Raw genomic sequence first — 24106 nt, 5'->3', positions numbered from 1 at the left:
ACAAGATATCACAGGCTGGGGAGGCCTCTAAGCAACAGAAATTGATTGCTCACAGATCTGGAGTCTGGTCATCTGAGATGAAGGTGCCAACATGGTGGGATGAGGGCCATCTTCCAGGTCACAGTCTTCTCACTGTGTTCTCATGGTGAGAAGGGAGCTCCCTGGGGTCTCTTTCATAATGATGCTAATCCCATTCATGAGGGTTCCACCCTCGTGTCCTAAGCACCTGCCAAGGTTCTACCTCCAAAGACTGCACGTTGAGAGTTAGATTTCAATGTGGGAATTTTAAGGAGACATAAACATTCATTCTATAGCAAATGATTGAGCAATTTTTCTGAACTTAAAAAAATGTTAATATGACATAAACTATAGGTATAATGATATCTGACCTTAAGTCCTTGAAATATACCAGATTCAACTGCCCGAGAATGGTCCTGTCACTTTACATGTACATAGAAAGAAATATAAATTTCTCTACACACACACACACACACACACACACACACACACACACACGTAGTTTTATGTAATGTTTAGACCTATATGTCATAGCTAGAAATGAAATTTCCTTTAAAAGTTGCCTTTAACAAGACCTTAATAATGAACATCGGCCTTGTTGATAGTTAACTGGCAACCATTATATCACAATAGCAGGACACAATCGGATATGAGCAGGAAACAAATTGATTTTTTTCCCAGGGCCCATTCAAACCACATTTGTGGATTCAACCTCTATCTCCCCTTAAGTGAAAACTTGAGTGAGGTTTTGGATCCCATACTTTTGTCTTCCACTCTTTTTTTTTAATGTGATAAAAAAACGCATAACATTAAATTTACCATCCGAACCACTTTTAGGTGTACAGTTTGGTAATGCCAAGTACAGTCACATTTTGTGAAACAGATCTCCAGAACTTTCTCATCTGAAAGAAAAAGGTCATTTCAAACTCTTTACCCATTAAACAAAAACTCCCATTTTCCTCCTTTTCCCAGCTCCAGCTCCCACCACAAACCACCACTTTACTCTCTGTTTCTATGAATTTGACTACCATAGATACTTCCTGTAAGTAAAATCAAACAGCATTTGTCTTTTTGTGACTGGCTTATTTCCCTTAGCACCATGTCCTCGGGGTTCATTCATGATGTAGCGTGTGACACGATTTCCTTTGTTTTGAAAGCTGAATGATATTCTAGTGCATGTATAGACAACATTTTGTTTATTCATTCACCAATGGACTTTTGGATTGCTCCCCTTCTTGGCTATTGTGAATAGTGCTATGAACACGGCTATGCAAACATCTCTTCTAGACCCTGCTTTCAAAGGTATGGGATCCAGTGGAATCACTAGATCATGCGGTAGTTCCATTTTTAATTTGGGGGGGAAACTTCAAACTGTTTTCTGTTGTGGTTGCACCATTTAGCAATCTCACCAGCAGTGCCCAAGGGTTCCGGCGTCCCTACACTCTTGCTAATGCTTCTTATTTTCTGTGTTTTCAATAGTAGCCGTCCCAATGGGTGGGAGGTGTTATTTCATTGTGGTTTGGATTTGCGTTTTATTTAGTCACTCGTAAACAATAAAGTCTTTTGGTCTATTTCAACTCCAAAGGACGATCTCATTTTAACAAATATGGTAGGCAGAATAACACCCCTAATACAAGAGATGCCCTAATCCCTGGAACCTATGGGTATGTTTTGCTACAAGGGGGAATTAAGGTTTCTGGTCAGCTTCCCTGACACCCTCAGGCGGAAGCTGGGAAGACATAGAAGGGGCAGGAGAGACCATCCTTACCAAAGGCAGATATAAAATGATGTTTGCATCTTCTGAGTGGGACAATTTCCCAGTGATAATTCCATCTTTTCAATAGTGTTTGGTGGAAACCTCACCAAAGTTACTTCCTTGAGGCCCTGGGGCAATTCTTGTCTCTGGCCAAGTGTTCCTCATCAGATCTTCATCCTCTGTAGCCAGTGATACCTTCCAGCCTCTTTTTGTTGATGGCCTTTGTCCTTTGGCAAGAAGCCTTCAAAGATAGATAGGTCTCTTCCAACAACCCCAAGGCCAGATCCTTCCTCAAGTCCTTTTATCTCATAAGAACGCTCTGGAATCCTATAGGGGTGCCTGGGTGGCTTAACTAGTTAAGCATCCAATTCCTGGTTTCCGCTCAGGTCATGATCTCAGGGTTTATGGGTTCAAGCCCCGCATTGGGCTCTGCATGATTGATGAGGAGCCTGCTTTGGCTTCTCTCTCACCCCCTCTCTCTATGCCCCTCCCTGCTTGCTCTCTCTGTCAAAAAAAAAAAAAAAGAAAAGAAAAAAGAAAAAAAAAAGACGCTGGCATCCTTTTCCCTTCCCCATCAGGAGTAAATGTGCAGTTTTCTCTCCATTGCATATGTATCTTTGCTTGGCCATCAAGAAGGAAGTTCTAGCCATAGCCTTTGACTTTCTCAGAGGAAAAAATGCTTAAAAATTCATTTATGTACCTTCTTATATAGTCTTAAACTTCTTCTAAACAATGGCCTGGATTCATTCAACATTTTTCTTATGATGAGTATTATGAGCCACTTTTCTGTTCTTGCTTTTAGAGACTTTGCCCAAGTTCATTCTTAGTTAGCCAATATATGTTTACATAGCTTATCTATGTATAATCCAGCAATAGTTTCATGCAGTAATAATATGCTTGCAGTTATGATAAATACAATGTTCATAAGACCTTAGGAATCTTGAGCTAATTCGTATTTTATCCTTAAGTAATTTATTTTCATAGAACTATTTGCAAAGTGTGTGTTCTCTGAAACTTTCCCTGAAACTGGTACCCTTTCTGACTTTAAATTCAATATCATTGCCCCATTTCCATAGAGGAAAGGAACACCTTACAAGAACTCCCCACTAATTGCAAGTGACTTTAGCTACTACTTCCTCTCTCCCCTTCCCTTCCACATCTTGCCCAAGTTTAAGGTTCTATAATGGGGGCAAAGGGTTTTCATATCATGAAAAAGATTATTATTTCTGATGTCCTTTGACATTAACTATCATTCTAAAAACCAATTTAGACAACTTTCCAATCTAAGACCAGAATATCAAGACCAAAATGACCTTACAAATTCTTACAAATTAGCTCTTTGTAGATCATCTCTTAAGGAAAGCACAAGAAGCTAATAACAGTTGTTGACTCTTAGAAGAAAACTGGGGACCTGGAAAAAAAAAAAAGGGGGGGAGGAAAAGAACTTACTTTTCACTAACTTTCATTTCTAACCTTTTGAATTTTGTATATTCCCAATTCAAAAATTTTTTTAATTTTAATTTTTTGAAAATGATAATTTTCATTTGAAAGTACAAAACTTACTATCCTAACAGTGTTGTAAGTAAAAGTCACCTTTTTATATAAGAAAATAGATTTAGAAGTTTTAAGATTAATATGATTTCATTTATATTAAGATTAATAAATTTCCACAAGATTAATAGATTTCATTATGTGGAATCTAAAAAACAAAACAAGTAAACAAGCAAACAAACAAAACAAACAGACTCTTAAATACAGAGAACAAACTGGTGGTTGCCAGAAGGAGGTGGGTCAGGGAATGGGTGAAATAGGTGAAGGGGATTAAAAGGTACAAACTTGCAGTTATAAAATAAATAAGACACAGAGATGAAAAGGACAGCATAGGGAGCACAGTCAATAATATTGTAATATTTTTTTATGGTGATAGATGGTAACTGAACTCATCATGGTGAGCACTGAGTAATGCATAGAATTGTCAGATGAATATATTATACACCTAAAAACAATATAACATTGTAAGTTAGTTATACTTCAATTAAAAAAAATACTCCCCCAAAAGAGAGAAAAAAAGAAAAGTTATTTATTTATTTATTTATTTATTTATTTCTAGGAGAAAGAGAGAGACAGCGTGAACAGGGAAGGGTCAGAGAGAGAGGGAGACACAGACTCTGAAACAAGCTCCAGGCTCTGAGCTGGCAGTCAGCACAGAGCCCGACGCGGGGCCCGAACCCACGAACCACGAGATCATGACCTAAGCGAAAGTCAGACGCTCAACCGACTAAGCCACCCAGGTGCCCCCCAAAAAAGAAAAGTTTTAAGGATCATTTGAATTGTGTGTATTAGATCTAGGACTTTAAGTTAATTTTGGTAGCGTTTTTGAGTTTTTATTCCACTCTCAGGTCTCAAATTGTTTAATTTTTCAAGAGAAACAAAGAGACAGCTTGGGTTTCTTGGGGAGGGAGTTTGTAAAAAGGGCATGTTTTACCGACCAAATGAGTCCATTACATCATTTGTGAAGTGTTTGGCATCTACCAGGCACTGTGTCGGGTGCCAGGACACAAAGGTACTCAGCTATGGCAATCTCTCCTGCCTTGAAGAGAGATTTGCATATTGCAGAAGAGAAGCTCATGCTTTGAAATCTTAGAGTTGAGGATGGAAGAAGAGAGAAGGCAGACTGAACACCCAGAGAAGAGGCAAGGAGTTGGAGCCAAAAAGGAGTCTAGACATGATACAGAAGCAACTAGAATCTGGAAACAAGTTGGGGTGACGGGAATCTAAGGATGGGAGAGTGTAGTCAAAGCAATGGATGAAAAAGATGCTCTTTTCCGTAAGGCAGTTGTCCACGCCCAAGGCAAAGTGGAGAACTGAGACCAAATTTCCCAAGCAATTGGTCCACCTCTCAACAGCGACAAAATGATCACTTTCAGCCAAGTCAAATAAATGGCAAATCTGAAAGGGAAGGTCCTGATCTAAGCTGCTGTAAGTTCTTTCTAAGCCTCAGCTTTTTCGTTGGTAAATCAGGAATAATATACCTACACTATATACCTATGAGAATTTGACATAATGTATATAAAATGGCTTGCATTGTGTCAGGAGCATAATAGTTGCTCAATAGTGAGTAACTATTTTGCTTCTGTTGTTGTTATCACCTGTAAATAAAACTAAAGGTCATAATGGTGGGTCCCGTGGCTGGACTCTTTCGATTCTCATTACACCCCCTTTTTGGGATAACTTCCTGTACTATACCTTCCTGTTCCTGTGAAACTAGGAACTACATTTCCCAGACTCCTTTACTCTTAGAGTCTGGATGCCAGGCAGATTCCACCCGTTAGAGGCAATCACTTGAGATTTGGAAGCTGGAAAGAGATGGAGGCCATCTGCCAGTTGCTTTTTCTTTTGCAAATTCACTACATTAAGAGAGGCCTGAGGCAGGGGGGGCAGTGGTGGAAGCAGCTGCTTGGCCACCAGATCCCAGCTGCAGTGGTTTGCTCTTGACACCAACAAGTGATGTCTCCTGATATCCCTTCCTCTAGCCCTGCCAGAGACTTTGTAAGCATCTAATTCCTGTATTAAATCCCATCTGTTTAAAATACCTATAGTAATGATTCCTGTTTCCACAACTGAATCCTGACTTACTGAAAGAATATTTACTCTTAATATCCATTCTTCTTTCCTGTCATAGTTTCAAGGACCACAATTTTTAGCCAGGGACCCTACTACCCAGCCAAAATTTATTCCCACTCGCCCTTAAAGCCAGGCATAGGCGTATGACTAAATTTTTGCCAGTTAGATATAAGAAGTATTTTGTGTAACTTCTAAAAAGTGTCTATTGAAAGAGGGTATAAGGAGCACCTGGGCAGCTCAGTCGGTTGAACATCCAATTTTGGTTCAGGTCATAATCTCATGGTTTGTGGGTTCGAGCCCCACACCAGGCTCTGTGCTGACAGCTCGGAGCCTGGAGCCTGTTTCAGACTGTGTCTCCATCTCTCTCTACCCCTCCCCTGCTCACACTCTGTCTCTCTGTCTCTCAAAAATAAACATTAAAATTTTTTTTAAAAAGGAAGGTATAGACCTTCCTTTGCCCCTTACTCCTTCCTGTTGGCTGGAGTATGAAAGTGATGACAGGAGCCCTAACAGCCATTTCGGGTCATTGAGGTAGTATAATAACCATCCCAAGGTAGAAGAGAATAAACCTGTTGCCTGCAGAGCTGCGATACAAGACTGGATTGTTTACCTCCAGATTTCTTTTACATCAGGAAAAAAACCCCACAATCTCAAACTTAAAAAAAAATCAGTTACATTTTTTCTGCTTTGCTACTACACGTAGCCAAGCCTATGCCTAATTAACATAAGAGGAACAACCAAACTTCTTCTCTCCATATCAACCGTGGACTATTTCTCAGTTTTTAAAAGCAAGTGCATTCTCAAAAGCTGCCTAACTACCGAAACACAGTAGGGCATGCTGCCAAAAATGTTGATCTGGGTTTGGGATTAAAGATATAAAACGATTTCAGTGAGGCCAATTCAGTGTACACAGCAACAAAGTTTGCAAGCCAGATGAATAACTCTGACTTACTCATATTGCTTTCAGAATCAAAGGCACCAATTCTAGATTGAGTGAAAGGCAAGTCCTCAAGCCTAGCTGAAGGTCCACTAGGGCTAGTGTTATTGATTCAAAATGGCTGAGTTGCAGGTTAAACTGACTCTCTGTTGTTCATCATGTGACCACACCACAGCTGGCAGCACATCCAGTGGTATAATCTGCTTTGCAGCTCTCTATTCCAGAGCCCATAGATTAGAGGGTTAAGACACTGTGCAAATGCAAAGACTCCAAAAAGTGCCAGATTTAAAGCAAAGAAAAACACCCCACACATCTTTCCCAAACCTATGAATATCAGGGTTGGTATTACATGTAAACTCATCTGCACTAAATGAATAAGAACTGTTTTCTTTGCTTTGATATTTGATCTATTAAAATGGCCAGCCCGTTTCCCTTCTCGGTAGATCAGAGAGTAACTTATAAGAATGATGGACAGAAGAAAGAAAAGGAAAACCATGCCAACGACTCTGGCAGGAGGGCCATTCAAGATCACAGGGCAAAGGGGTTCAGATTTAAAAACAGCAACTCGAGAGGGGTTAGTGCCTTCTACGAGGAATAAGCAAATATTCTTGAATATAACGACTATCCAGGACCCAGCCAGGATCCTGTACTTAACTGAATCTACAAAGGACAGAGATTTCAGAGGCCAGCAAATAGCCAGGTAAGTGTTAGCCGCCATCAAGGCCAAAGTGAAGAGGATCCCTTCTCCAACACTTAGCTGGACCCCAAATACCACCCAGCACACCAGCACAGGGCTGTTGGCCAGCAGAGCCCGCATCCCTTGGAAAACCACCCCGAGGCCACAGTAGGAGGAGATGCACAGCAGATGGTGGCATAGGAGGATGTATCGGGCCTCTTTCCTCAGCTTCAAATTCTGTAACACTATCGTGATGATGGCGACGGTGACAAATGTGGCAAAGAAGAAGGCCACCACATACACAGAGGCCTTCACTGTTGCTTCTAGCCTCAGCCAATCCGATATGTTGCAGTGCTCAGAAGACAAGTTCATGATCTTCAGGACAACTTGGCTCCTGAGGGATTAAAGAACCAGAAAGAGTGAATCATAAAGCTTCTTGTGTGGCTTTCCAGCTCTGTGATCTTGTAAATCTCGAGGAACATATTGCACATTGTTTGGTATAGAGGATGACAATTTTAGATGCATTGACATGGACCAAAGGAACTGGAGAAATCATTTGGGGTCTTCTCTTTATTTCAGGAGAGGGGCACATACTGAAACCATCCAAAAGGAAGGTTTGAAAGGTGTACTCCCAGTACTCAGCAAATTGCTCAAAATCAGGTCAAGGTTCTACTCTTTGTGCATCCTTTTTCATCATTGATTGTGAGAACTTTTTCAACTTGGAGCCACAAAGCACACAGTGTAAAACTCAGTTGATTAACCACGAAGCACTTGTTAACAGCGCAAGCAAAGGTCTGGGGAATGCATTAGGGCAAAAACTGTAAGGATGTGGGGAAGCTAATGATGCAGAGGCCTGAATTCATTTGGGTCCATAAGACATGACAAAGATATTAACAAAAATGTTGGCAATCATCAATGACATTTACCCAGTACTTTCTAGGGACCAAAACTGTTTTTTGTTTTTTGTGGGTTTTTTTTTTTAAGAAGAGTGTCTTTTTTTTTTTAATGTTTTTTATTTATTTCTAGGAGAGAGAGACAGCGAGAGAGAGCGTGAGCAGGGGAGGGTCAGAGAGAGAGGGAGACACAGACTCTGAAACAGGCTCCAGGCTCTGAGCTGGCAGTCAGCACAGAGCCCGACGTGGGGCTTGAACCCATGAACCGCGAGGTCATGACCTAAGCGAGAGTTGGACGCTTAACCGACTAAGCCACCCAGGCGCCCCTCAAAACTGTTTTTAGAGCAGATTCCTCTAACCCTGGGATAAATTTTATTTTCTACCGAGTGGTCTTATTATGCACTTTTTACAAATGGGGAAACAGACTTAAGGAGGGTCAGTAACCTGATTAGGGCCCTATACTCATTGGGTAGAGGGGCCAGGATTTGAATTTCAGAGTAGAACTCCAGAACCCACTCTCTCAACGACTACAAGGAAGTTCATGTCAAATGCAAGGTCACATTAAAAAGGGGGGTGGGGTGGGAGGAGAAGGGCACCTGGGTGGCTCAGTCGGTTAAGCATCTGACTCATAATTTCAGCTCAGGTCCTGATCTCACGGTGAGACTGATCCCCACATCAGGCTCTGCACTGACAACACAGAGCCTGCTTTTGATTCTCTCCTGCCCTCTCTCTCTGTCCCTCCCCTGGTTGCCTGCATTCTCTCTCTCTCTCTCTCTCAAAATAAATAAATAAACTTTAAAAAAGTCCAATGTCAAATGCATGTCTGAGTTCTTCTTTGGCCAACGTCATTGACCATTGATTTCAGGACCACTGTCTCTGAAAGTCTCCTGCAGAGATGCCAACTATTGCCTCCCCACTATTAGCTTTCCTCACTTCCCCACCACCTCAAAGTTGATTGGAACTAGAGATGGATATCTGACTCATGGAGAATTATTCTGTAGATGGTGCTGAATCCTCCAGTGTCTGCCTCTTAAAAATCCAACTGAAGAGTTCTCACAGAGAATGTGGCCCAAGTATGATGTCATGTCATTGGCCTACCAGTAATGTTGGAATGTGGGTGAATGGGAAAAAGTGACAGAGAGAGGCAAGAGAAAAGCAGAGGGAACCACAGTTCCCTGAGAGTCTATGAAAGCCTTTGCAAGACAAAGAGAATGGCATGGGCTCCTGAATTTCTTTCTTTCTTTTTTTTAATGCTTACTTATTTATTTTTGAGAGACAGAGTTGAGGAGGGGCAGAGAGAGGGAGACAGAGGATCCAAAGCAGGCTCCAGGCTCTGAGCTGACTACAGAGAGCCTGATGTGGGGCTTGAACTTCAAGCAGTGAGATTATGACCTGAGCCAAATTTGGATGTTTAACCCACTGGCCCACTCAGGTGCCCCTGGGCTCCTGAATTTCTGATTCCACTGAGGTCACTCTGCATTTTCTGTCTTTGGGTCCTAAACATATATCACATGGCTCTATTATTTGAGCTAGCTTAAATGGGTTTCCATTCCCTTGTATAAGCCCCTAGCATTGTAAGTATATAAAGTGGACTCTATGGAGGCACAGTATATTATATTGATTTCCTAAAAGGCAGTTACCTGGAGAAAAATACTGCAAGTTGCTGAGTATCTAAGATGCCGTAGCTCCCTATGCAATCCTTGCTGAAAGCATCCATCTTCCCTTGCATATTGTGTTGTCACCCTTTGTGGAGAATTTTCCCTGTTAGGATGGATTTCTGTGCCATTGTCGTGTGGTCAAACTCCAAGTATTTATTTCTCTGTTCTTCAGCTCTCCAGAGAGTGATAGAAATTGTAATGTTCTGGGCTCAGTCAGTTGAGTGTCTGACTTCGGCTCAGGTCATGATCTCCCAAATTGTGAGTTTGAGCCTTACATTGGGATCTGGGCTGACAGCTCAGAGCCTGGAGCCTGCTCCAGATTCTGTATCTTTCTCTCTCTCTCTCAAAAATAAGTAAACAATAAGAAGATTTTTTTTGAATTAAAAGAAATTGTAATGGTCATTGTAGTTGTCAAACTCATCACCAAGCTTTCTTTAAGTTGCGGATTTTTCAGTCAAAATCTTACACCAGAACCCTTCAATAATCAACAGAAAAATGCATATCTGCCCACATTAAATGCTTCCTCAACACTAACTCCCAGAGTACATTCCTGTAACTGTCCTCAGGCCACCACCACGGACACCTAGGGCCCCAGTGAAGATGGGGCTAAGTGAGGACACTCTACTCTGCCAGGGGGAATCACAAGAATTGGACTTTAAACCTAGGTCTGCTGCCAATGAGGAATGGGATCTTGGATACTAAAGTCACTTCACTTCTCAGGTCCTTCGTTCCTAACATCACAGCCATGTAGGATTGCAAACTCTACATCCTTTCTCTCTGTCTACAAAGTCATCCTCACTCACATCCTCAGGAACCAGCTCTTATCTGGACCTTTTCCTTATTTTTGACACAAGATGGGCCTTGCCCTTGATCCAGAATGTTCTCATCTTATGCCCCATGGCTGGGCCTTGAGTTGAATCACCAGCCCACTAGGACAGGGCCTGCCTTGTCCAGCTAGGCCTCCTCCCAGGACCTAAAACACAGCCTCCAAGTCCCAGAATTAAGGGGATCACTGCTGGTAGGCTCCTGAATGGTCCACCTGCACCTCCAAACAATGCTCACTCCTGGGCTCACTGCTGCTGGGTTGACCCAGCTAATGGGCTATGTACCCCCCCCCCCATTTTCAATCTAGCTCCCATCCTTCATTCTGCCCAGAATCCTAGTCTTGACTATAGCTTCCCTGTTGGATTCCTCATTTCTGCTCATCAGGACTACCTTGCAACTGCACTGCCTCTCCCACCAGCCCTGCACACCTGTCTAGTTTATCTGATAGCACCTCCTTAGGAGCAATGAGCAGGGCTTGGCCCAGCTGTGTTCTGGACTTGAAACCCTACACAGAGCCTGAGTGACTCTCATTGTGCTTCCTCTGGAAAAAAAATTTTATAGCCTCCTTTTCTCCCTCTGAATTACTATAGCTGCAGCTATAATAAACCCCTCTCCCTCCAGATCTGATATGGTTTCAGGGAACTATTTATTGTTGAGACCACCCAAGAACTAGTTTCTGTAGTTTTCTAATTATGTTTAACACACTGATCAACATGGCGCATTGTCACATCATTAGACTCAACAATCTTTACTGTGCATTGAAACATACAATGAATATCCAATACAACGAATAAATAGTGAGGTTACAAGTGGTAAAACACAGGCGCTGACATACAGATGCCTCTTGCCCAGTGGAAGAAGCAGAATGCAATATAACTAGGTAATAATAACCAGAAATACCATGTGTAGTTTCACACATTTGCCAAATGAGTAAGAAGTTTGGGTGTCTCTTGGGAGGGGGAGGTGGTTGTTCAGAAAAGGAGTCACAGAAGCAATGAGAGAAAGCTCCTTGGAGGAGCTGAGACTTGAATCCAGCTTTTCAAGGTTGGAAACTAGAGTCAAGGGTGAGGTAGATAGAGATGAGGAGAAGTGCAGATTGTAGGCAACAGAAAACAGCAAAAGCCAAGGTGGGACAATACTTGGTAGGTTCAGGGGACAATGAGCAGATCAGATTCGGTAGAGTGGGGGCTTATTCAGAGGACTAAGGACAGAAAAGGTCCGGGGCCAGTTTTCAAGGGCTTTGATACCATTCCAAAGGTTAAAATTCACTTTGTAGGCAAGAAGGAGCCTCGCATGATCAAAATGAGGAGTAGCATGTGCCACAGGTTAAGAGGCAACATGAGATGCCCATCTTTGCTTGCACAGTGGTGTCTGACAGGAGGTTGCAGAGGAGGAGCCTGGCCAAGGAGAAATATGTACGCAGTGAAGACGTTGCTATTATAGCAGGTGGCTTAAGATTCTTTTTGTAGAAAGAAGGGTTGCAAATCCACAAAATCAGTGAGGGCAAGTTTTATTGCCTTTAATTTATTTATGAGAGCTCAAAAAGATGAGTAATTTATTCAGGATCATGCAGCCAGACAGAACCTCCCATTCTCCAAATTCATATTCATTTGCAGAGGGATATTTGCATATCAAGAGCTCATGGCAACAAAACCCATATAATAAATCCTCATCTATACCCGTGACCTCCACTTACGGATAATTCCTAGAGCCTTTTTCTTCCGAAGTCATAAAATGGAAATACCTGTTTTCTTCTGGCCCCAAATGTTCCTTTGGCTTCAGCTCTGAAAGACAACCCTGGAGGCTAACAAATTTCAGCAAAGAATTACGTTCTATCCACAACTTCCCTGACAAAAACTAGCCACCACCGCTCCCTGCAAAAATCTTGTAGGAAGCAGACATGTGGGAAGGGCTGGATGGACACCTGAGAAAGTCAGGGAAGCAGCTGGTCTCATCCTAAGAGCACTGCTTGGGACAAACCCCTGGAGGGCAACACGTTGCCCTCGGTGAGAGACTGAATATACAAACAGATAGGGCCAACCCATATATAAAATTAAACTCTGATCCACAACCTGCAGCCGCCTGCCAGGAAGCCAAGCCATCATCCACAGTAACCGGCCCAGGGGGGCAGCCTGCTGTCTTTTGTGACAGTCCAGCCAGCCAGTCAACAGTTTCGGTAACAACTGGCCCCAAATGGCCAGTACTTGATTAATAACTGACATCTTCCCTAATTTCTGTCCCTACTTCCAACTTAGGACCAACCAGAGAGTGCCACTATGTCTCCCCAGCCAGTCACATAGACACCCACTTCTAATTAGCCCACCCCCAGCTTTCCCGGGGCCCCTGGTTCCCATATAGACAGGCACAAAGCCTCCTCCTTTTCCCCACTGACTCCCCTCTTCTCCTCTGCCTGCCTTTGAGGCTCTGCTACAATGCAGGGACTGTGGCTGTCTCCCTTGCTCTCACAAACTCTGAATAGATGGCCTTGTTTTTTCTCATTTGGTTGGACTTTGTTCATCTTCATATCGGTAGGAAAAGATGGCGCTGGTGCCTCCACACATGAGGCCATTTCTCCCGGGAGCTAATGAATGTGTGGTAGCACATTCATCCTCTCTATTCTGTGCCCCCATCCTTGTCGGCAGCAGGGTCAAGGGAGACAGGTTCCTCCCACGGTGGGGGGATGGGGGAGCACCGCCTGCCTTGGTCTCATCATGAGCGCTGGGTCACTGAGCTACGGGATCTCCCTTTTTCTCTCACCTCTGAGGATCCACGAGACAAGCTTTCCTGACCAGACACCCCACTTCCGAAGAAAACTAAGGGAGTATTGGATGTGTGCTAATGTGAGGGAAGGGCCTGGAAGGGAGATAAGGAAAGAGTAATGACACAGACAAAATGGAAAGTAGATCATTCGCGCTGACTACTCCCTACAAGACGGCTCTGGTGAGAGCTGCCTCCTTCCATCAGCACACCAGTCCAGTAAGGTGACACGATTATTATTTGCATGTTTCTGAAAAGAAAACTGAGAGGTAGAGGCAGGAGGGAACTCAGCCAGGGTTAATTAGCTGGTGACAGTGACACTGGAGCTTGGACCAGGCAGTCTCCCTGCAGGGTGTAATCTCTAAGCCACTGGGCCAGGTGCGCCACCACGTCAGACATAAAAGTTGTGATGGGCTCCACACACTTCCTCTCAGGGAGTTGCCAGTTAATGGTGAAATCTGGCTTCAAACCCAATTCTCCTTATATCTGAGATGACATTTTGTTAATATTGTTTGTTGAGGTTTTTCCTAACAGTATTGATGCAGGTAGATTGAGTTCTTTTGTAAAAAAAAAAAAAAAAAAAAAAAAAAAAGACTTAGCAGTTGTTGCGATCTGAATTGTGTCCCCCTCAAGATTCATATGTTGAAGCCCTAATGCCCAGAACCTCAGAACATGACTGCATTTGGAGACTGAGTCTTTAAAGAGGGAATTATGTTAGAATGAGGTCAGGAGGGTGGGCTATAATTTCATCTGTCTGGTGCCCTTGTGTCCTTGTAAGAAAAGCAGATTAGGGGCCTGAGTGGCTCAGTAGGTTGAGCATCCATCCGACTTTGGCTCAGGTCATGATCTCAAGGTTCGTGGGTTTGAGTCCCACATCGGGCTCACTGCTGTCAGTGCAGAGCCCGCTTCAGATCCTCTATCCCCCTCTCTCTGCCCCTGCCCTACTTGTGCTCTCCCCCAAAATAAATACATTTAAGGAAAAAAAAGGAAAGGAGATTAGGAAATCAGAGACCCTAGAGATGCATGTGCACAGAGAAAAGACCAGGTAAAGAGGCAGCAAGGAGACAATCATCTGCAAGCCAAGGAGAGAGACCTCAGAGGAAATCGACCCTGCCAGTGCCTGGATCTTGGACTCCCAGCCTCCAAAACTGCGAGAAAGTCTATTTCTGATGTTTAAGTCACCCCATCGTGGTATTTTGTTTTAGCAGCCCGAACAGACTGATTCCGCAGGGCAAAGCAACTCCCGGCTACCACCTTATTTCCAGGTAGCTAGAAGGTCTTCTCATGGGTCCTCCAGAAGCACCCCCCCCAACCCCAGAACTTGTGCCAGAAATCTCTGAGGGAGGAAAGATCTCTGCTCTCTGAGAGGGAGGAGGGCCTTTCCTTCCTGGGCCTCATGGTCAGTCAGGCAGTGCCTGCCAAGGTTAGGGCCAGTATCTGATTTACCGCCAGCAGAAAGGACTCATCAGCTGAACACAGACTTCAGGAATGATTTCATGTGCTCTGTGACTGTTGGCAGAAGGCCAATAAGAAGTGGATACTTCCAGAATAGCTCTTAGAACCCTCCCCAAATGATCAGACCTTCTCTCCCACGATAAACACGCCCTCCCCTCTTTAAACACGTCTTCCCCTTTGCTCTAACTGTGGCCTTATTTCTCTGGTATTTTAAAAACCAGTCCAATCTGGGAAGCTTTGGTGATCTCCTGTTTTTCTCCTCAAAGCTGGCAGGAAGGAAGGGAGGAAACCAGTGTCTACTGAGCACCGTCACTCGACGTCAAGGACCAGCACTTAGTAAATATTAGCTGTGACTGTTAATCATCTGAGAACAGCTCTGAAGGTGAGGCGGGAACTGGATGAAATCACAAAGCTTCTGAAGGTGTATCCTGTGACTTCGGAAGACAGAAAAATTACACATGTTTCTGAGTGCTTTCCCAGGCGGTTAACTTTTTGAGTTTGAACTTGCCTTTTTAGATATAAAGGGAAATTCTCTAGCTCCCTCCCCAATTTTGTTCTGACCAAATTTTTGATCTACAGATGTTCTGTGAAGTACTCCCAGGATTCATTAATCCAGAGAGTTACCACCTTGCTTTAAATAGAAACTTGGCCTTTTCTAAACTATTTAATGTGTAAAAACACATCTCGCAAAACAATGTGCACACACATGTTTACTCCAGATTTTTGAAACATCAGACTGCCCACAAATGAGGGTCGGGTGAGACAAATCCCCAAACCTGGAATATAAATAAATATTAAATAAGGAAGTATTGAAAAGAAGGTAGCTCATAAAGATGGTAACGAAGTGCTTTCCATTTTATAATCTAAATAATAGTAAGGTGTGATCTAACATCATAGTCACAACGATAACAAAAAGGGCACAATTTAATGATGTATTTCGCTGTCCCATATATATCTGCAGATAGAAATAGACATAGGAGCCATTCTAGGATTTCAGAAAAGGATTGTGCAATGCTAACTTTAAGAGGATGATCTGTAACAACATTTTCCATGAATCTTAGTATAGACTTAAATAGCGAGTTTATAGGAAATTATGGTCCACTGGCTAAAAGAAGAGCCATTCGATTCTGCTTGGCTGGAGCTCTCTGCACTGGCATGGGACTAACCAAGAGCAAAAGAGGCAGCCCAACAGACAGACATCTGTTCTATCTGTTGGTGAATTCCAGCTATCATCCAGTTTTCGAAAGGTCATGTTTTGCCACTTCGCTTTTGAGAAAGACCTACGTTAGTTCCTGTTTTTACTAACTGAAAGAAATAAAGAGGGTTGTTGTTTTCACAAAAAAAGGCAAAAAACCACAACAGCATTCTGCATGTGTTTTGCAGGGTGCCATGACAGACGCAGCATGCGCCCCAGGCTGCAAGAGCGGCCCCCCACCCCAACCTTCCTCCCCGGAACCCCGTTCAGCATCTCAGCTTCAGGCTGCCAGAGTTTTGAGCTGTGTCTATGAGATTTCCCTCGATTTATTTTGTGTATCTATTAGCAAGATGTGTCCTATGGTATCAGAAAAGTCTATGAGAGGTAATATTGGGGGTCTGGGAATGCTCACAAGTTTCTACATATAAATTAATGGTAATTGCTCCTTCACTTGATGCCATTTTGGCTTACAAAAGGTTTCATAGGAACACTGGACTTTCAGACAACAGGGTAAACCCCATACATGTGTGATGTGTGTACAGCAGAACGGATCTGATCAATGGAGATAGCACAGTAACTAAAACACGCCAGGTGTCTGACATCGTGGAGCTTACACAGTCCTGAGCCCCTGACAGTAACCTGGCAGGTGGTAAACAGATGGTATTTTTCTCCCTTCCTCCCAATCTCTCCAGATGCCAAAGGTCAATATGATGTCTATAAACCACAAAAAGCAAACGATAATCTGTATGTTGCTAAGCACGTGTTTCGTTGCTGACACTATTTTCCAGACTCTGAGAGAATTTTGTCTTCCGTCTTTTGGTTTGTCTCTATTGAGTAGCATTTAGTTTTGAAATACACTGAAGCTGTTTTACTGTTGCATTATTGAAATTATTCAGCTATTTAAAAATTAATTTACCTGCAGATCACTTTAACATTATTAAAGCTTATAAATCAACAATAGCTGCCAAGATAGTGAATTTTGTGTTTTGCTGGTAGGCAATCCCCTACACCATAGCCAATGGCTTTCTTTCATTGCACAAATAGTTGGCCTGTCCCTAGCATGACATGCCCTTTCTGCCCCAGCCAACCACACCTGGCTTTAGCCATAAACCAGGTGTTTTATCAGTACAATCTTGGCAAAGCTGAAATCAGCAGATTCCATGAAGCTCTTTGGCTTTCTCTCTCTGACTCAGCATTGGAGATTATTGTAAACTTTCTGTCAGGTTTAATTCTATTTCCCTCATTTAAGGTACAATTGAATTATAGCTATTCTTACTAACCTTTTTTGCATGCTATGATTTGTTTCACTGATGAAAAGAACTCCCTTAGTTCTGAAATCCACATATAATTTACATTACTTGTTAAATCTCTTACCTGTATTAGGTATCTTTGAGTAAAATATATGTTGTACTTGATTATACATGTCATACAAAGTCGACTCTCTAGACCTGAAAACTATGATTTAAACAATTAAAAGTAAAACCCTTGGAATGCCTTAACTTTTGCCTTCTCTGAAAACTTTGACTTAGCACATAGTCATTAATTTGAACTTTTACTTAACTATTATATAACTGATTTCTCTCAGTTTTCCAAAGACTATGTATTTACAGAGTTTCTTTGGCAGGGATAGAAGCCCACCGGTCACAGGGAAATCTATTACCATATGAATGGACTTGCATTTTTCCATAGAAAAGTCCACTTATACCAAGTTATTAATGTTCTTGCTTATTTTCACTAGCATTTATATTTGCCTTTTAGGAGTGGCATAGAATTTTAAATCATATTTATAAAGCAAATGGCTATTTCAATATTTATTCTTAGGAGAATCTTAAAATATGACCATTTTATTGATCTGTTTATTTAACAGACTTATTCCCAAATTTAAAAAAAACATTATTGCTATTAATATTATTTTACAAATATTATTTGTAACTATATTTTGTATTTATCAACAGGAATTACATTCTAAGTATGGGTGACAAGGAAACTATTAATGTCAAAAACCCCAGCTATGTTATCATTCAACCACTTTTGAATGATCAAAAAAACTTATAATCAGAATTTTGAAATTCATGCCCATATCCGACTTTCTCTAGTTATATATTCACTCATTCATTCATGCATTCATTCAATAAACATATATTGTGTACCCATTTTGATTCAGGCACTGTGCTAAATGCTGAGCCTGCAGAGATGAATGAGATATGGTCTTTGTCTTCAAGAGATTTACTTCATTAGTTTGCAAGTAAGGGCAGGTATGAACACTGGCATAGTTTTTGAGAGAGATGGCAAAAACATAGATCAATTTCACATACTTTGAATTGGAGAAAACATACGAAAAACCACAAACCTTTGACTAGCCAAAGGTGTTTTTTTTCTCCTTTTCCCAAGAAGAGGATCCAGGGAAGGAATTCTTTTTCTTGCATGAAAAACCAGGGCAGGAAATGACGAGATGAATCCCAGACAGTAGAGACATGGGGCTAGCAGGAGGAACTCACTAGAAAGAGCAAGAATACCAGAAAGTTTAGTAAGGCTGATTGAAGAAGACAGAAAGAGTAAAGACGCCCTCTAGAAAACCACAGCTGGGCAAAATAGGCTGGCACTGTGGATAGGCAATGGGGACCAATGATAAAAGTTAACTTGTAAATGATGCACGCGGAAGGCAAACAGTCATGAAATCATCGAATTTAAGGAAACGTGTGTTTGAAAGGTATACATAGCTAGGTCTACATACTGGCCAACTTCTGGTTTTGACTCAAATGACTTTCAAAGCCATCAGAACGCAGACATATAACAAAGCTGCCCCATCGAAGAATAATGACCAGTCACCACAGGGCTTATCAGTGTACAAGAGAACTGCATAGATCCAGGTGACCATACAAGTGTGGGATGCGGGGCCTCCTGGGAGGTGAGGTAGGCTTTAGATGGAAGAACAATGGCTGATGTCCATATTCCAGCAGTACGTACCCCACAAATGTACATCTGTGTCGTTCCTGCCTTTGAGGCTTGCTCCAATAGTCCTAGAACCTTCCAAAAGAATCATAAATTTCCTAACTTATTTTTCACCACCTCCTTGGCCGCTTAAACCATCCACATCCATGAGCTTGGCCTCCCAAAAACTAACAGAAAATATGGAATCCCTAGCTGCAGCAAAGTCCATGAAAGAATTAGGCTTATATCATGGTTATTGACAATTTTACCTAACTTCAGCACCTACTCTATTTCAGACTTTCAGCCTGCCCTCAAATGTGTGGTTGTCACTTAGTCTAGGTCTTGACTTCCTAAATGCCTGGTCTCAAAACATTGAGTATGATTTCCGGATGATCCAGGACTGGAGCCACATGAGGACACTTGCTCTTTCAGAATTGTCAGAGTAATATCATGCAAGTCCCCACATGACCCCAAAGGAAATGTGACCTGGTGAGAAGTGCGCCAGTTAGAGGAAGTGCAGTCTCCAGACAGAGGACCATAGGTGGTAAAAGGGATGAGCCCAAAGTGAGTGGGGACCATTTCGGAGACTTCATTTTGTGTGACCAGAGAAGTAAGAATCCATATAACCAAAGAGGGAGGTGCTGTCTCTAGATGGTCTTCCCAGAAATAATACATCCTATTTTAAGACTTAGAGATGATTTGCTTGTGAGGTTAAGGTGCCTTTTTGTACAACATCAAGAGGAGACTCATTTGGTCCTGGAAATGTAATCTATGGAAGCCATTCAGTGTGTTTGTAGGTTCAACAGAAAGGTATTGAAATAGCAACTGAAAATAGAAGGATGCTTGTTCCCTTAGAAGCAATGAAAAGCAAGAGTAAGAAGTTAATAATGCATCACCACTGGAAACGCAAAGGGGCCCGAGTAGTGCAATATCCTGATCTACTTAATAAGCATATCTCACAAGCTGAGAGATACTCATGAGGTTGCCACAGTGTTAATATTTTATTCTACTATGTGCTAGAGTGTCCTGAAGCATCTTTAGTTAGTTAAATGGAAAAACAAGGCAGGATCCTTGCGTTTGTGGAGCTCACAACCTTTTAGGGAAGATAGATGAGTAAGCAAATAGTTTAGATTCTATGATTTAAGTGCTTTCATTCCAAGTGGCACGGAAACCAGAGGAGGGGCTCCAATCTTCCTGAAAGAGTCAAGGAAAACTTCCCATGGAACAGTGACTCTAAAAAATAAGAAACATTCATCCATACAGCTAGCCAGCCTCCTCGTACTCAACAGCCAGTTGAGTATCTTCAACTGTTCAAGATAAGGCCGATGTAAATTTGAAGAAGACAAACAAGGTTCTTCCTCGAGTCAAGTTTACATTCTGCTGGAGGTTAGATAACATTACTAAAGAAACACAGAATGGCTCCTTAAGACCATCCAATAGCCACCTCAGGCCGCATTTCTTTGCCCACAGGTATTTTCCTACTGAGACCAGGGTGCCTTGACCACTGAAACTGGAGCATTTCATCCCTTTGGCTTTGTTCTCATCATGGAACCAAACCATGCCAATTTATTGCTTACCATCACAGTGGGATAATTCCAGAAGGGCACGTGCAGATAAAATCAAGCTTCCGAAAATGCAGAGCTGAAAATCAATGCCAAGCAGAAATAAAAGTGAGAAACGGGAGGCCCAGACATGAGAACTCCTTACCTTACGTTACCAGTGGAGGTCTTTTCTGTCAGTGGAAAAATGAGTTCTCTTTTCCAGGAAATAGTAAGTGGAAAAATAGCAGGAGTTTCTCCATGAACTCTAGGAAGAATCCCCAATACCCAGCATCTAACAGAAGTGAATCAAGGGAAGTGCCTCACTTCACATTCTCCCAGGTGCCTGAGCCTTCGGACCTAGGCCCCTTCCATGGTGGCTGCATCCAGTGAGTGTCACACTGTGATCCCCGTGTAGAGAGTCGCAGGACCTCAGAGAAGGCGGCGACTTTTTGTGGGAGCTACTTCTTGAAAGAACACTCTGCTCCTTCTGTCCAAGAGAGAAGTGGAGGAACCTGAGGCCAGCGCTTCCCCTTCTGCACTCCTTCTGGGGTTGGCTTCCGCTTCATGGTGTTGCAAGCTGAAAAGTGAAAATGTCTCTAGGGAGAGCTTCCTCACCCCACCATAAGGGAGAAATTCAAGCCACAGGAACCAGCGGTTTTGAGCCAGACAAGCCTTCAAAAATCTCATGGTACAGCTGTAGAAATGACCACAATTTCATAACAGAGGCAAGAGAGAGGCAGTCAGGAGCTTCTCCAAGGCACAGTTGGTGCCATTCTGAAAATTCAGATTTCCTGTTTGCCAACATGTCTGCTTTAAGTCTCTCAATCTGTTAATTACATAGCAAGTGTTATACACTGACTTTTTCTCATATTTATAGCCTTCATTTCTTTTTAAACTTTTTCAAGTAATATGTTTGTTGTCAAAGATGTAAAATTAGGGGAAAAAATGTAAAATAACAGATAGGCATAAATAAGAAAAATGAAAAAATCCCGATAATTCCCCTTGAAGACAACTACTGTTGGTGTACATCCTTCCAAGCTGTTCTCTGTGGTGACGATGAGCTTTTCAACATCCATTCCACTTCACACCATTGTAGAATCTCCATGCAGATTTGTGGGGACTTACCCCATGTCTATCTCCATTATAGAGCCTAATCTGGCTAAACTAAACTACAATAATCTTATGCTCTTGCCAACGGTGTTTGTTTTAGGGACCAGCATCCAATCCAGACCTAAGCCAATCAACAAAGCATTCCTCTGACCACCAGGAGAGCCACGTGATCAAGATGGTCCAATCAGGGGAAAGCCTAGGGCTCCCACTAGAGACCTGGGGCAAGACACTCACTTCTCTGCATTTGGACAACTGGAAGCCATTGGAGGCCAGCTTGCCTCCATGACCCAAACCAATCTTCAGCCCAATAAGACACTACAGAAGGCAAAAAAAAAAAAAAAAAAAAAAAAAAAAAAAAGAGAGAGAGAGAGAGAGATAAAAAAACCTGGGTTTTTCAGGAGGTTTCTGAGCTGCTAAATTAAGCTAACACTAAAATCTATCTTACTTCTGGAGTGTCTACTTATATGAACGAATAAATTTGCTAGCTGAAGGGAGTTTAAAGTGAGTTTTCTGTTACTTGTAAGTTGCATCCTAAGTGACACATGCAGATATTTTTATTAAAATGGGGCCATGTTGTACACACTGTTTATAGCTTTCTGCTTAAAAATACATAATAGCCATCCCTCCCTCCTTTTTTTAACATAAATATACTTTTACAAAACTGTTTATTGCTTCAGAGAAGCCCATTATATGGACAGACATTAAATTACTTTCCTAATTCCCTTTTGTGAAGCATTTACACTGTTTCTGGGTTTTCTATGTTTTGTAAACAACTCTGTGTTGAGTTTTCTAAATATCAGAGAACATTCTTCTCCTTTAGGACATGTTTCTACTGCAGAATGTCTGAGTCAAGGTATATGCTTTTTCAAGGGCTTTGATTCATATTGTCAAATGGCCCTCCCAAAGATTTATTTCAATTCTATTCCAAGCAACAGACCATGAGAATGCCCAAAAAGCCTCTCTTCTTCCTCACAACCAAGAACCCACAACACATATAAAGTTTCAACACAAATAGTCCCTGTCTATGTGTTAAATAACATAGTCCATGTTGTTTAATTTGGATTTAAAAAATCATACAGTGTGCTTATGTTTATTTTTCATTATTTATTTGCTTGTTGTATTTCTCTTTTTCAAAATTGCCACTGGCATCCTTTGCCCATTTTTTAATTGGAGCACTTACTTTTTACAGATTTATAACAGTTGTTAATGTGTAAGATTGTTAAACACTTGCCTATCACACATGTCGCAAATCATTTTCACCGCACGCCATGTGCCCTTTAACTTGCATACAGTATTTTTTTTTACCATTCTGAAGTCTTAAATTTTAGTTAAATCAATCTTTCACTTTACTTTTTCTTCCCTTTTTGTGTCATTCTCTAACCAGAGAAGTCACAGTCCTTGGGTTCACCCTTCAATTGTAAGATGACCTGACAAGAATAGCAGCAACAAACCAATGCTCGGGATGCCCGAGACTGAGCCCTTGGGAGGCAGCCGGGAGTTGTCTGGACCCCTCCACCCCTGACTGCTACTCCCCAGCCTCCCCTGCAGCAAAATGTGGTTGGTGATTAAACTATGGCCAGTGGATCGAGAGCGGTTGTATGCAACATCCTGGTTGTGCTTTCCCCTGGACTTTCACTCCCTCCTTGGGTTGGAGTGAAGAAGAAATGGTGGTAATCTTGTCGATGAGGAGGATACCTGGGGATATCAGCACAAGCCAGGAGGAGCCTGTGTCACTGACACAGTGGGAAGTCCATACCTCTTCGACTGCTTATCACTAGACTGTTTCATGAACAAGAAACAAACTTCTCTCTTGTGGGAGCCACTGTTATTTTGGGGCTTTATTACAGATAAATTTACAGATTCAAAGCTGTATTCTAATTTTAAGAGTAACATGTGACTTCATTCTACACATGCATGCATGCATGCACACGCCAGCATAAAAGAAGATAAAGAAAATGATTATTAATGTTAATTAATTCAGGGAATGGGGTGTTAGGAGTTTGGGAGGAAATTATGAACTTTCCTTTTAATATTGATTTTATTTTTATTTTTTAAAAATTTTTAATGTTTATTGATTTTCAAGAGAGAGACAAACAGACAAAGCATGAGTGCGGGAGGGGCAGAGAGGGAGACACAGAATTCGAAGCAGGCTGCAGGCTGTGAACTGTCAGCACAGAGCCCGATGTGGGGCTCAAACCCACGCACCGTGAGATCATGAGCTGACTCAAAGTTGGACGCTCCACCGACTGAGCCACCCAGGCGCCCCTGATATTGATTTTAAGTTTTTTATCCAGGTAGCTATGACTCATGCAGTCATGTTATCCCACGTGGTTAAACACATTTTTTTAATAGCCCCTTCACTTAAAGTCACAGCCCTAGATTTAATGGGTTGAAGAAAAGTGTGCTGGGGGCAAGAAAGCAAGCATTGCGACAGGCGGAAGAGTGTAATTCTAACAGGACTGGCTGAGATTGGCATTGTGTCGTCCACAGTGTGTACTTTATAACTACCATTGACCAGCATTCAATGACATCAGTGTATTTATTTTTAGATATACTTTTTAATCTTTTTTTAAAGCTTGCCAGAAAACTATTGCAGGACTCTTTACTGGATTGTGAGATATAATATATAATGTGTATCTCAATATGTTTTTCCCATAAAAGGAAAAACATTTAGAATAATTTCAATACACCTATGGCAAAAGTTCTATTTTTTTTAAATGTATTTTATTT

The 24106-nt window shown here is 41.9% G+C and overlaps 1 protein-coding gene across 2 annotated transcripts; it reads right to left on the bottom strand.

Annotated features, from left to right (window-relative positions):
• Nucleotides 1-3891: 3891 nt before the first annotated feature.
• LOC144229310 (putative G-protein coupled receptor 148) lies at nt 3892-20714 on the bottom strand. 2 transcript variants are annotated; one of them, XM_077761308.1, is made up of 3 exons: nt 20433-20571; nt 18145-18291; nt 3892-7405 (listed from the first exon to the last, which is right to left on the bottom strand). In XM_077761308.1, the coding sequence occupies exon 3, from the start codon at nt 7381-7383 to the stop codon at nt 6469-6471; it is 915 nt and encodes a 304-aa protein (XP_077617434.1). In that variant the 5' UTR covers nt 7384-7405; nt 18145-18291; nt 20433-20571; the 3' UTR covers nt 3892-6468. The 2 variants fall into 2 exon arrangements, with proteins under 2 accessions (XP_077617434.1, XP_077617433.1); XM_077761307.1 differs by lacking the exon at nt 18145-18291 and having other exon boundaries at nt 20433-20714.
• Between the last annotated feature and the right edge of the window lie 3392 nt (nt 20715-24106).

The sequence above is a fragment of the Crocuta crocuta genome, unplaced genomic scaffold, assembly GCF_008692635.1.
Source record: "Crocuta crocuta isolate KB4526 unplaced genomic scaffold, BGI_CrCroc_1.0 scaffold516, whole genome shotgun sequence".
Lineage (NCBI taxonomy): Eukaryota > Metazoa > Chordata > Mammalia > Carnivora > Hyaenidae > Crocuta > Crocuta crocuta.
This window is presented reverse-complemented; position numbering and strand designations above follow the sequence as displayed.

Coding starts and splice junctions, on each gene's coding strand:
- LOC144229310 (XM_077761307.1), bottom strand. CDS start 7,383: ATGAACTTGTCTTCTGAGCACTGCAACATATCGGATTGGCTGAGGCTA.